This window comes from Leuresthes tenuis, unplaced genomic scaffold (genome assembly GCF_036924035.1).
Source record: "Leuresthes tenuis unplaced genomic scaffold, fLeuTen1.0.hap1 SCAF_6, whole genome shotgun sequence".
Taxonomy (NCBI): Eukaryota; Metazoa; Chordata; class Actinopteri; order Atheriniformes; family Atherinopsidae; genus Leuresthes; species Leuresthes tenuis.
In genome coordinates this window covers 37,527,204-37,540,688 of record NW_027325360.1, presented here as the reverse complement: position 1 = coordinate 37,540,688, position 13,485 = coordinate 37,527,204, and the positions used below count along the sequence as shown (strand labels likewise).

The following is a 13,485-nucleotide window of genomic DNA, read 5'->3' as shown; positions in this document are numbered from 1 at the left end:
ATCCCACTTTGGAAGTAGCGGCTCTCATTTCTAGAAATATGGACGAATTTATTAGTCATCCAAAAACATGACAACCCAGGGTTGCGACCAGGATGCAGAGTTGTAGTCTAACACACTTCTCTCACTTCTCTGCGGCTTCCCACCTGCTGCTACACAAAGACAAGTGTGGCTTTGGGGGTCGGTGAATGAGAACAGAGGTAATAAATTGTCTTATTCAATAACAAGTGTCCAGGAAGCAGATGCCCTTTCCACCTTTAAGATTAGGCTTAAAACTTTCCTTTTTGATAAAGCTTATAGTTAGGGATGGCTCAGGTGATCCTGAAACATCCCATAGTTAATCTGCTATAGGCCTAGACTGCTGGGGGGCCTCATCTGTCACACCTTTTTTCACTTTGTCTCTCCCCCCCCGACAGTGAATTGTCAGACAATTCCAGAACTGTCTCACTGTATGTTTGGCCTGTATTTCGATGTTGGCTAAATAAATGCACCCTGCTTGCACTTTGCTGTCTACAGAAAATTATTTTTGACTCCTCTTGCCTTCTTGGACTTTCAAGACCAGTGTTTAAACTTGCATAACAGTCTGACTGAGGTGACCAACAGACAGGGGATATAGTGGCAATTTCACTGTTAATGTTAAATGGGAAAGTATAGGATTACACTGATCAGGTTTAGTGAATTAGATTAGTGTGCAATAAAGAAGTGGGTAACATTCATGGGTGAATAAAAGATTTCGATTTTTTTTTTTTTATATCTACTGTCACAGCATTTAATCAAATATTCACAAATCAACTGTTGCTTCACATTTAGCAGTCAAAAAAATTCCTCATTTGGTAGTCAGAGGGGTTAGAGGACAGCCCGGTCTGCACACGGCTGCTAAGCTGAAAAGCCAGATTTCAGTCCTGTCCTGAGAACAAGTGCTTTCAAGTAACTTCATTTTGGCATTCAGTCACTGCATCCTGGCATATTCATTCTCTGTTTTGTTTCTATTTCAACTACTTGATACTATTTTAACCAATGCAAAGTACTTAGTTAACACTATAACTAAGTACTTTACACTATATGTAAAAAAAGTTATGGCGAGGTATTAAAGATTACATGGTTATGGTTAGCGATGATTATTGTTAGGAAAACTTCTCAGCTTACATTAAAACAGACACTGAAATAACACATGGCAACCCGTAGTCAAGAAAAAGGATATTTTCATGCCAAGTCCTGTCTGCTAAAGACAAAAAACATGCTAGACATTATGAACCAGACATCCTACAGAAATACACTAATTTGACAATACTTATAAGTATATAAGTGAAATATTATTATTAATAATAATAATAAATGCAGTGGGTGCAAGTGATGCTAAAAAAAAAAAACTGTACCTTTGTGAGCTCCTGGGCATTTGCAAGATTATCAACAGCAATGGCCAAGAACACATTGAGGAGTGTGTCTGGTTGTTTGTGTTGTCAAGAAAAGAACAATTGACTGATAAAGAAAACCTATATTCACAGTTGCAGCAGTTTGTTTAGTCAATGATAGTCTTTTGCAGTGCTATAGGATTCCCTGACAGCAACAAGGGTGGATTAATTTTGGATCATTGAGGCAGGATACAGTTTCCAAAGAGAGTGAGGACAATGAAATAAATGGAAGAGAACATTCCCCTGTGCACCCCCCCCTGTGATTCAATTCCATGGTACATGACTGCATTCCAGTCTTCTCCAGTTAGAATCTGCAAAGGAGACATGCAAGTTTCTGAGTTCAATTCAACCAGAGTAGTAAAAAGACATGATGAAGCTGACTTTTACCTGGAACACTGTAAGAATGGCTGCTGGAAAAGTGTCAAAGTTGGTTGTTGGTGTTTCATCTTCAAAATTAAACCTGTAGGGAGAAAACAAGTCTTTTACTGCAATTATTAAGCTCCATGGCCACAGCCCAAACTCACCATCACACCAATCATTTGCTTATTACCCTATGGAAAAAGCCAGTCAACTTTTTTTGTGTATCCAATTACCTTACATTTTTTTGCCCAGGTCACCGAGACCCAGTGTTGATATCTGTGAGCCATGATTTGTGGCCATATCGATGGCTCACACAGAAAGTGCAATAACTCTGGATAACAACATAGTTGCTTGAATATTATTCAAATTTGAGTTGGAATTGTGGTTGCTAATTCCTTGTAGGTTTTTGTATTAGTCATTGACTGTTTCATCTTCTGTAACTTCTCCTTCCATAGCCCACTAATTGTTACATTTTGCTGTAAAAAAAAAATTGTGAATGAAAAAAATTGTTTTCAGAGAAATCCATAGTTCTATGTGTTCATCAGGTTTTGACAACGACAACATGATAACGTACTGGTGATGTTTCAGTTCTGTTGCATCATATTGCATATGAATGTAGTGTGTTTACAAAACATCAGACAATCAGTCCCAAATATTCTACAAAAAAAGTAGTATCCCGATACACTTGAGTAATCTGAATGGCTTTCATTAGATTAGCTAATGCTGACATTTTGTATCTCGTTTTCCTGGTAGTTAATCACATCTCTCTAAATGTGAGGGATGCATTGAGGTGTGAACAATAACTTTTCTTACTTATTTATTTCTTAAATACTGTTGTTTTAATCAAATTCTATGGGGAGTGCTGTTTGAGCACCCAACTGTTGACATACACAGCTGGCCCACCATGTACCAAGAGACACTGACAACATAACAGGACAGATTCACTCTGGTTTTAGTTGGGTCAGGGACATTTAACCTACAGTGGTCAAACAATAATTTTTTTGTTCAATACAAAGAAAAGGTTGTTTGTCTCATCTGTCAAGAGGCGGTGGTGGTATTCAAAGAATACAATCTGCGCCGACACTATACATCTCGTCACAAAGAGTATGATAACTTGCAAGGCCAAACACGAGCAGACAAACTCTCAAAGCTAAAAAGTACACTGTTGCAGAATACATTTGTACGTGCTTAGCTGAACCAGCCATCCGTTCAGGCTAGCTTTCGGGTTGCTCAACTGATAGCTAGCAGTGGTAAACCTTTCACTGATGGAGATTTTGTCAAGAAATGTTTGGACGCTGTCGTGGAAGAGGTGTGTCCCAAGAAGAAAGATGTCTTTAATGCCGTGAGTCTGTCAGCGAGTACAATCACCAGACGCATTGTAAAAAGCGGGGATAATGTATATGCCCAGCAAAGACAAAGGAATTTTGCTTTTTTTTTCATTAGCACTGGATGGGAGCACAGACGTGCAAGACACAGCGCAGCTGCTCATTTTCATTAGTGGAGTTAATGCAAACTTTGAAATGTGCGAGGAGCTGGGAGCCCTCCAAAGTCTTAAAAGGGACTACAACGGGGAAGGATATTTCAGAAAAGTGTACCAAACCATGGAACAGTTGGACCTAGACTTGTCAAAGCTTGCCAGCATCACGACTGACGGGGCTCCTAGTATGGTGGGCGTGTCTCGGGGGCTAATAGGACGACCGAGAGATGCAAAAACGTAGTCTCACCGTCCCGTTGCAAGTCCACTGCCTAACTCACCAACAAGCACTGTGCTGCAAAGTGTTGAAGTGGGATTCTGTCATGAAGGTTGTGGTTTCATGTATAAACTTCATAAGAGAAAAGGGACTTGCACACAGGCAGTTCCAACTATTTCTGTTTGAACTAAAGTCTGTGCACAGCAATGTGCTATACTACACGGAAGTCCGATGGTTAAGCCAGGGCAGAGTTTTTATGAGCTGCTACCTGAAATTAACGCATTTCTTCATTCTAAAGACAAAACAGTCCCGGAGCTGATTGATCCAGAATGGAGATGGCACCTCGGATTTTTAATAGACGTGACAGAAATGCTGAACAGCCTTAACTTGCAGCTACAAGGCAAGGGGAAACTCATTTGCAACATGTATTCTTACATAAAAGCATTCAAGGTGAAACTTGCACTGCTTTTGGAACAAGTGAAAAAGCACAACTTCATCCATCTCCCTGTTGCCCAAAAGGTCTTTGCAGAGAACCCAGCAGTCCTGTTCCCAACTGAAGTGTGTGGAAATACTGAAGGCAGAGTTTGGTGCGCGATTTCGGCAACTAAATGTTAATGCAAAAGACATCGTCTTTTCCAGAACCCCTTTCTTGCCGACATCGATGAAGCCCAGCCTCTTTTTCAGTTTGAGTTAGCCGAGTTATAGAACTGTGATGTTCTGAAAGACGCATTCAAGCCTAACAGTCTCATTGACTTCTATGCTGTCCTCCCAAACGACACATACCCTAACATAAAAAAAACGCAATGAAGATGTTTACACTTTTTGGCAGCACGTATATCTGCAAGCAAACCTTTTCACACATGAAACACCTGAAAACTCCGATGAGATCAAGAATGATAGATGAACATCAGTGTTTGAGATTGGCAGTGACTAGAATGGAACCTGACATTCAACTTCTCACCAGCCAGATGCAGGCCCACAGTGAACACTGATGAACATACATAGGCAAGCTCACTTTTCTGACTTGAATGAGTCATTCTGAGCATAAATGAATTTAATCATAATAAAATCTACTGGGATAAAATCCACATCTCCACAACCATACTGGTAGTGAAATGTCATGTGCTGTGTAGGTGCTGTATCGCTTAGTTCAGTTTCTTAGCCTGCTTTCTTCGTGGTTTTCACAGGGAAGTTGGAGAGAGAGCTGCGAACAGTGGTGTCTACAAGCCTACTGGACCTTCCAAAATGACTATAAGGAAGGAACATAAGATTTTTGACAGACTGCTCATATGAGCCATTTGAGTAAAGGATTCTGCTCTGACGATAAAGCTACACTTTTACCTGTTAAGATTGTGCACAGCACAACAGAAAGTTAATGTTCAATGGACTTTTTTCTGTGAAGAACACAAAGAGGGTTATTTGGTTATTTATTTCACAGATAGTTGTATTTATTTCCTGACTTTCTTTTCTGCAAAGATCCCAGAGAGGGTTATTTGGTTATTTGTTTCATAATAGTGCTGTTTATTTCAATAATAGTATTATTATTCATTTCCTGGTTTCTGGAAAACAATAAATGTTTACGTTAAGGCACCCCTGCGACCATCACACTTTTTCTGTTACAAACTGACCCCGGCCCCCCATCGGGAAAAGTTATGTGACCCTCACAGGAAAAAGTTTGGGGACCCCTGATCTAAACTAATAAATGTAGCTTAAGACCGTGCAGAGGTAGCAGGATCGAGGGGATTAGATAGCTGCAAGGTTAGATACACTACAAAGTAAAATAAAAAAGCAAATTAATTAACCAACAGGGTTAATTAATTTGCTTTTCTTAATCAATTTTTCCCTCTTAAAAACAATAATTAAACATAGTATTATAATAAGAATATTGCTAAATTAGTGGACTGATACACAGTTTCTCAAAGAGTTGTAGTATTTTAAAACACCAACGGCCAGCACTGATCCGGATTTGATTTGAATATAATTGAGAACTGCAAGGACCACCAAATGTTTAGTTGCCCAAAGAACCACAGAAACTCCTGGTGTCACCACAGCTCAGCTTGGGGAGACACAGATCTTTTAAATAACTGTTTTAACAAAAAAACAACAGAAACAAATTACTCACTGGCCACCAAACAGCTGCATGCCAAGCAAAGCAAAGACCACAATGAAGAGAAAGAGCAGGAACAACAGGCTGATGATGGACTTCATAGAGTTGAGCAAGGATACCACCAGGTTCCTCAAAGAGTTCCAGTACCTACACACACAGACGTGAACATGCTATTTGAAGAGGAAAAGGTCTGACTAATTTTCAGCATACACACAAAGATTCCCCAGGACTTACTTGGTGACTTTGAAGATCCTAAGCAGTCTTAATGCTCGCAGGACACTTATTCCAAATGAGGCACCAGGTTTGATGGCAGCCCAGATAACCTCAAAAATACTGCCAATAATGACCTGTGAACACAGTATGATAAATCCTGCAGGCCAACACATTTTCTGTTATTCTAGCAAAAATTAAACATTTCTTTTCTGAGGCACATGATTCAGGATCTCATCTCTTATGTCCTCATCCATGTTCACATTTTTAAATCCACTGTGAACTGACAAAGGTCAAAGCTATACAAGAAAACTCACCCCAAAGTCAAAACAGTTGAAAGAAGAGTGGAAGTAGTTCTGTGGTCCAAGGCCATACATTTTCATGGACATCTCAGCCAGGAACAAGCCCAAAAATACAAACTCTGCCAAGTCTGTCCAGGGAGAATAACAAAAATCACAGATCAATGCTTACCCATCCATTTGTGTTCAAAATTAGGATAATGTCGATCTAAATTAGCATATGAGTGAATAGAGAAATAAAGCACATGAAGTGTTTAATAGTTCTTTGGAACCTTCCACAACATATCGATTGAATGCAAGCATTATAAACCATTTTAAGGTAGAATGACTTGCGGTCACATTAGTATTATCATCATTACTATTATCCATTTTCTATACTCGCTTAATCAAACTCAGGGTGGGGGGGATACACCCTGGACAGGTCACCGGTACATCACAGGGCCACACAGAGACAAACAAGACAAGCAACCATCCACACTCAAACTCATTCATTGGGCCAATTTAGAGTAACCAATTAACCTAACCTAACATGCATGTTTTTGAGCAGTGGGACGAAGCCGGAGTACCCCGAGACAACTCATACATACACAAAAAGAACGTGAAAACTCCACTGAGATCCCCAGCTGGGATTCAATACAGGAATCCTCTTGCTGTGAGGTGATGGTGTTAACCACCACACCACCGTGCAGCCATTCTTTTTTTCCAGTTAAAACTTTATGTGTCAGTGTTCTAATATAATGTTGTTGGCTAAATACAGTAGATAGAAATAACATACAGGCATTTAAGTTCCACTGAAACTCACATAGTGCATAAGTTAGCCACTCAGGCTGGTCATAGTGTACTATGGCTACACACAACGTGTTGAGCCCAACAAGACACAATACAGTCCAGTAGAAGCTCTGGGACTTGACCAAATGGCGGATAGTGAAACGAATCCTCTTCTCTTTTCTCCTCAAATATGACGAGCTCTCATTCTTGTTCTTCACACTGGCCCGTGCAAATGGTGACCCTGGGGGAGCAGTTGGAATAAAACATACAAAAAGGTAATAAAGATACCAGGTCTAGAACTAAGGTAGTTTTGCCCAAAGTAGATAACATTTCATTTTGACAGTTATTTCATTGCAGAGTGATTTATCTGTCAGTTTTAAGTTGATATGGTCCACCACAGCTCTGTATATATCGTACAGTTATCGTCTGTTAATCAATTATGTCCCATCAATATAAAATCTCTTCAACATGATCCTTAAAACTACATAACAAATTCAACAGCATTTTCATTTTATCATAAACATCACAGCATAAAATTAAGATTTTTATCCCAGGGAATAGCATGATAAATGAATCTACAGCACACCAGTTTCCATCTCAGTTTCACCTTGGCGCTGAAAAACAGAACAGAGAGAGTTAAAGATATGGGATTTACAGGTATGGAATGCTAAATATGAAATCCCTGATCTACCACCTATGCCCATCTCTGACGACAAATTAATGATCCAACACCAAGATAATAAAAGTTGAAGCATTTTATTCATGCAATTTTGTATCACTGCAATAATATGAGCTCTTTATTGTGTGTTTGTGTGCTGCATTGACCACAAAAAACCAACATAATTTGGAGCAATGCAGTGATATGGCAGATGGTGTGTATCATGTATTGTCCTCACCAACAGATGAAATATCAGTGAAGTAGTCCTGTCCTTCTTCTGCATTGATGAGTTCATTTTTACTCTTCTTAGTCCTCTTTAGCACTTCAAATACAAAGTAGAATAAAATCAATCATTACAACTATTTCCTCATTTGTGCTCTGTCACTCCACATTCACTGTCTTTCAGCACTTCTGTCATCTCTACATAACATGTAACATACAGTTAAACTTTATCTGAGGTTATCAATGTTATGTTGTTATCAAATAATCACACTCTCAGTTGTATTAAAACACTTAAAAATTATACACCAGTATATCAGAAAAAATATTTTTCTGATATGATTTTGACAAACTGTCGCACACCTTGCTCTTTGTTTGAAACAATTGACTCTGTTCTTAATGCCACACAGACTGTCAGAAAGTATGCAGAAGTAGTTAAATAGTTGAAATTTGTTCATGTTTTTGAAACTGTCATATTTCAAAATTGGCTTAATATTTGAAAAAGCTGAATAGCTGAATGTCTTGTGACCCGTTTAAAGTTTGAATGGTGTCTCCAGCTGAAAGTATGCTCAACTAGTTAGGTTGGAAAGAGGAGTAAGTTTTTGAAGATTTGAAGTCAGTTTCCATTAATTTGAATGACGGGAAAATTTTAATAGAAGTTAAATATTTTAAAAAGTATAAAAATTATAATCACCAAAAGTCATAGCATAAATCTCCTGAAGGAGCTGAACGTTTTGATACCAAAATGGTTGAAATCGGTTAAAGGATGCAGAACTAGTTAAATGGCAAAAAATGTACGGAAGAACTAAGATGTTGGAATAATAATAAAGAGAAACAGGAAAACAATAGTGAGAATGCCTTAAAGCATTCTCACAACTAGAAAAATCTGTTCCTGTGAAACAGCAGTGAGAATGCCTATTAGCTGAATGGGCATAGCTAACCATGCTCAAAAAGTTGAAAAAAGGGAAAATTTAGCAGAAAACCAATTGCTGAAATCAGGGTTGAAAGAATTTGAAGATTGAACATTTGAACATTGGAATGACTTGAACTTACTGCAAAAAAGGCAGAATTGATTAAATGTCTTTAAAAAAAGTTACAAGTCCAAGCAGAAAAAATTGAAGGTTTAAAGAAGGAGATGAGAGATGAATTCTGTTTATAATGCAGAAAAATGTGAATATTTAAGCCACCTGAAGCTAGATTAAGGCAGAAAAGTACAGGAAAGAGAAGAAAAATGCGAAGCTAAAAGGGAAAAAATTAAAAAAAAAAAAAAATCAGAAAGATGACAAACAATGCAGGAAAATGTGAATATTTAGCAGAAAAGGATTTGCTGGAGTTTCAAAAGGCCCAAAATGTGTTTTTGAAAGGAGCTGACGCTTTATGAAGACAGAAAATAGAAGAAACATGCAAAAAGGACTGGCAGTTGGAAGATGCTGAGCTGAGAGACCTGCTAATTGCCAAATCCAGTCTGAATGCCAATACCTTGCCTTGCACCCATAATAATAAGTATGAACAATAGTAATATGGGGGCCTTGCCATTGGCACCCATAAGTAGACAATTTCTGAAGAGATTTTGCTCGCCGACACATAGATGCTGTGCTGAGAGACCTGCTAGTTACCAGTCAAGCATTAAATATTTCAAATCCAGTCTGAAATATGACATTCATGATGCCTAAAGCAGTAAGGTTTTACCAGGCCAGTATGAGGGAAAGCACACAGAAGGACGTCCTAAGCCAGAGACACAGAGGAGGACAGGTTGTGCCTCTTGAGAACAATCAGCTGCTTCAATAGATTTATAAGTCATGGTAAAAGACAATTTTAACCTGTTAAAAGCAGAAAGGTATGCTGCAGACAGTTAAGTCATTTCTATCAAGGTCCTGTGTAGAATACAGGTTTTATGGCAGTTTTAACACAGCCCTCACTGTCAGTTTAAAGGAGAGAAGTGCAGCTTCTTTATCATGGAAGTTTGTGCTGTGATGGCTGAGAGACAGATAATGTCATGTTACATTGTATTAGGAGCACAAATAACACAGGCTGGCATAAAGCTTTTACAATAGGGCAGTCATGTTGGCTGGAGTAACTGTCAGCAAAGAAAAGCTGAAGGGTTAAAAACAACAAAAGGGTTTCAAGCAGATAATAAGTGAAAAGTATTGACATTTCTAAAGTGTGACATTTCTAAAACTAAAAATAGTGAAAGTTTAGCAGAAAGCAAGTTGCTGAAATCCTGCTTGAAGCTGTTTGAAAGTGAAAATAAAATAGTGGAATCATTTAAACTTTTTGGAAAAAAATGCAGAAGTCTTAGTTGAAGAAGTTGAAAGGTTAAAACAACGGAAAGTTTTAAAGGATTAAATTAAAGGCTTGAAATAAAATTTTGTAAGGACCTGAAGTTGTATGAAGGCAGAAAAGTACAGGAAACAGAAGAAGAATGCTAAACAACAATTTAATTCATTAAAAAAAGAAGAGAAACACTGAAGAAAAATGTGAATATTTAAGCCACCTGGAGCTAGATGAAGGCAGTAAAGTACAGAAAAGAGAAGAAAAATGCTCAACAAAAAGTGAATAAATTAAAACAGAAGAGAAACACTGAAGTAAAATTGTGAACATTTAGTGGAATTTCATTTGCCGAAGCTTCAAGAGGCCTGAAATGCATTGTTGAAAGGATCTGGAGCTCTATGAAGGCAAAAAAAGTACAGGAAAGAGAAGAAACATACAAAAAGGACTGGCAGTTGGAAGGTACTGCTGTGAAGTGTGATTCACTCTGCTCTTTTCATTCATAAAAATCAAGAAGGAGCAAAATTTTTCATGTTTTTTAAACTGTCATATTTCAAAATTGGCTTGATATTTTAAAATGCTGAATCATTTGGTAATAGATGAATGTCTTGTAAACATCTTAGATTATGAATGGTCTCTCTAGCTGAACGTATACTGAAGTAGTTAAGTTTGAAAGAGGAGGAAGAGTTTAAAGCATTTACCATTAATTTGAATGACGGGAAAATTTGAATAAAAGTTAAATATTTTAAAAACTATAAAAGTTAGAAACACTGCAAGTCAAAGCTAGAATCTCCTGAAAGAGCGGAATGTTTATATATCAAAATTGTAGAAATCGGTGAAAGATTGCAAGAGTAGTTAAGCGCCGAAAAACGGCAGAATAATAATAATAATAAATAATAATTAATAATAATAATAAAGAGAAACAGGAAAACAATAGTCAATGCTTTACACCATTCTCAAAATTAATTGGAGCCGAGCCTCAGACCAACTAGGCGCTTGCTATCAAAAAGACGGTAAGTGTAGCTGAACTAGATGTCAGTGTAATCAACCGAGAACAAGAGAGATGAAAGCTAGGATAAGAATTATATTAAGTGAAAATGGACCTATTGCTGTTTATCTACCCAGACACCATCTGGCCTACATCAGGTTAGAGCAGATTGTTGTGGATGAGATGAGACTAAGGCTGCAGAAACAGTACATTGGTGACAGTTGTGTGCGTATTTACCTGTTCTTTAATGTGACTGCATGTAGTTAAGAATTGTGTCACAATGAAAATGATACCTAATTGTCAGAGGCCTGAAAACTGCATGCAGACTTTTCAAGATGAATGAACAGGATGTTAATTTGCACATGCATTTTACACGTTCAGTTAATTCTAGATTAATGAAAAGCAGTTCCTGTCTGAAAGGGCCTGTGATTTGAAGTCACACTGTCTGTGGCTTGTGAGAGGAATGGATATGGAAGGAGGTGAAAATGTCTATCATGGTCATTGTGGTAATACAGGTGGGTGGTTTGTGTCCTAGACTTTTGGCTTGTGAAATGATGAAAATTATTATAATTTTTTTTATTTAAAAGGGGAACCGGATAGCTAAAAAGGTTGAGCAGGTTTCCCCATGTGCAGAGGTTAAAAGTCGTCATTCCTTGATCCCTGCCCTCTGTTCTCCTCCTTTCTTTTCCCACTTATCCTACTGTATCTTTTTTCCCACAAAAGATACAAGTAAAGATTGTAAAAAAAAAAAATCATGGAAATTATTATTGTATTTTAAATGTAATTAGTCATTATTCATAGAACTACAGCATTTCATGTGCCTTCCTCTTCAGACAACTTCGAAGCCAGTAGCAACTTCTATATGGGTAATCAACTAACTGATCTTGGGTTAGTGATGGCAATGGCTGGAGAGAATGGGTAGGTTATTTTTGGTGTGGACACAGAAGGGTGATTTTGAGTATGTCTATTCTACCCAAAGACATACACTATATTGGCAAAAGTATTCAGTCACCCATCCAAATAATTACATTTAGGTGTTCCAATCACTTCCATGGCCACAGGTGTATAAATTCAACCACCTAGGCATACAGACTGCTTCTACAAACATTTGTGAAAGAAGCTAAGTGAATCCCAGCACATTACCGTCATAGGATGCCACCTGTGCAACAAGTCCAGTCTGTGCAGTCGTAAAATTTCCTCGCTACTAAGTATTGCACAGTCAACTGTCAGAGGAAATATAACAAAGTGGAAGCAATTGGGAACGACAGCAACTCAGCCACAAGGTCAGGGGGGGGTCAGCGGATGCTGAGGTGCATAGTGCACGGAGGTCACCAACTTTCTGCGTGTGACTCAATCGCTACAGACCTCCAAACTTCATGTGGCCTTCAGATTAGCTCAAGAACGAGCGTATAGAGCTTCGTGGAATGGGTCTTCATGGCTGAGCACGTGCAATGTTAAGCAACGGATGCAGTGGTGTAAAGGATGTCACCACTGGCCTCTAGAGCAGTGGAAACATGTTCTCTAGAGTGATGAATCACGCTTCTCCATCTGACAGTCTGATGGACAAGTCTGGATTTGGCGGTTGCCAGGAGAACGGCACTTGTCTGACTGCATTGTGCCAAGTGAAAAAATTTAGTGGAAGGAGGATTATGGTGTGGAGTTGTTTTTCAGGGGCTGGGCTTGGCCCCTTAGTTCCAGTGAAAATAACTGACCAACTGCTTGAACTGGTCTTCAGCATTTCACACTGCATCTGTGTGACTTCTGAGATCACCAGCTCCTTCCTTTCCCTCTTTGAGGCTTTGAACCACCAATTGAGGGCTGGCACACTTCCCAAACCTGCCTTGCCAAGCTGCATCATCTCAACTTCCTGATGTTGTAGCTGCCTAACAGCTTGGTCAACAGGTTTCCATTTGTGCCCTGTTCGGACTGGGGCATTGACATGCTGAGTGCTTCAGCTTACCAAGAGATTTTGGACAATTTCATGGTCCCAACTTTGTGGAAACAGTTTTGGGATGGCCCCTTCTTGTTCCAACATGACTGTGCACCAGTGCAAAGCAAGGTCTATAAAGACATGGATGAGTGAGTTGGTGTGGAAGGCCTGGCCTGCAGAGAGTCCTAGCCTCAATCCGATAGAACACCTTTGGAATAAATTAGAGCGGAGACTGTGATCCAGGCCTTCTTGTCCATCAATGTTTTTTTTCATCAATGTTGTGTTTGATCTCACAAATGCGCTTCTGGAAGAATGGTCAAAAATTCCCATAAACACACTCTGAAACCCTGTGGAAAGCTTACTCAAAATAGTTGAAGTTATTATAGCTACAAAGGGTGGGCTGACATCATATTAAACCCTATGGGGAAAGAATGGGATGTCACTTAAGTTCATATGCACCGCTAGGCAGATGAGCAAATACTTTTGGCAATATAGTGTATTATGGTGACCTACAATAAGGAATTTAGGAGAGACATTCACCAGAAGACTTGTACCTTTAAGAGTCAGGGCTTATGGCA

At 38.7% G+C, this 13,485-nt stretch overlaps 1 protein-coding gene across 1 annotated transcript in view; it reads right to left on the bottom strand.

The window, feature by feature from the left end:
* Positions 1–13,485, bottom strand: part of cacna1ba (calcium channel, voltage-dependent, N type, alpha 1B subunit, a) — a 222,977-nt gene that overhangs the window by 124,273 nt on the left and 85,219 nt on the right. The window contains 8 exon segments of the mRNA XM_072387079.1: positions 1,374–1,441; positions 1,603–1,720; positions 1,797–1,869; positions 5,583–5,714; positions 5,802–5,914; positions 6,095–6,207; positions 6,879–7,085; positions 7,741–7,824. Of these exon segments, the coding sequence (XP_072243180.1) occupies positions 1,374–1,441; positions 1,603–1,720; positions 1,797–1,869; positions 5,583–5,714; positions 5,802–5,914; positions 6,095–6,207; positions 6,879–7,085; positions 7,741–7,824 (908 nt within the window).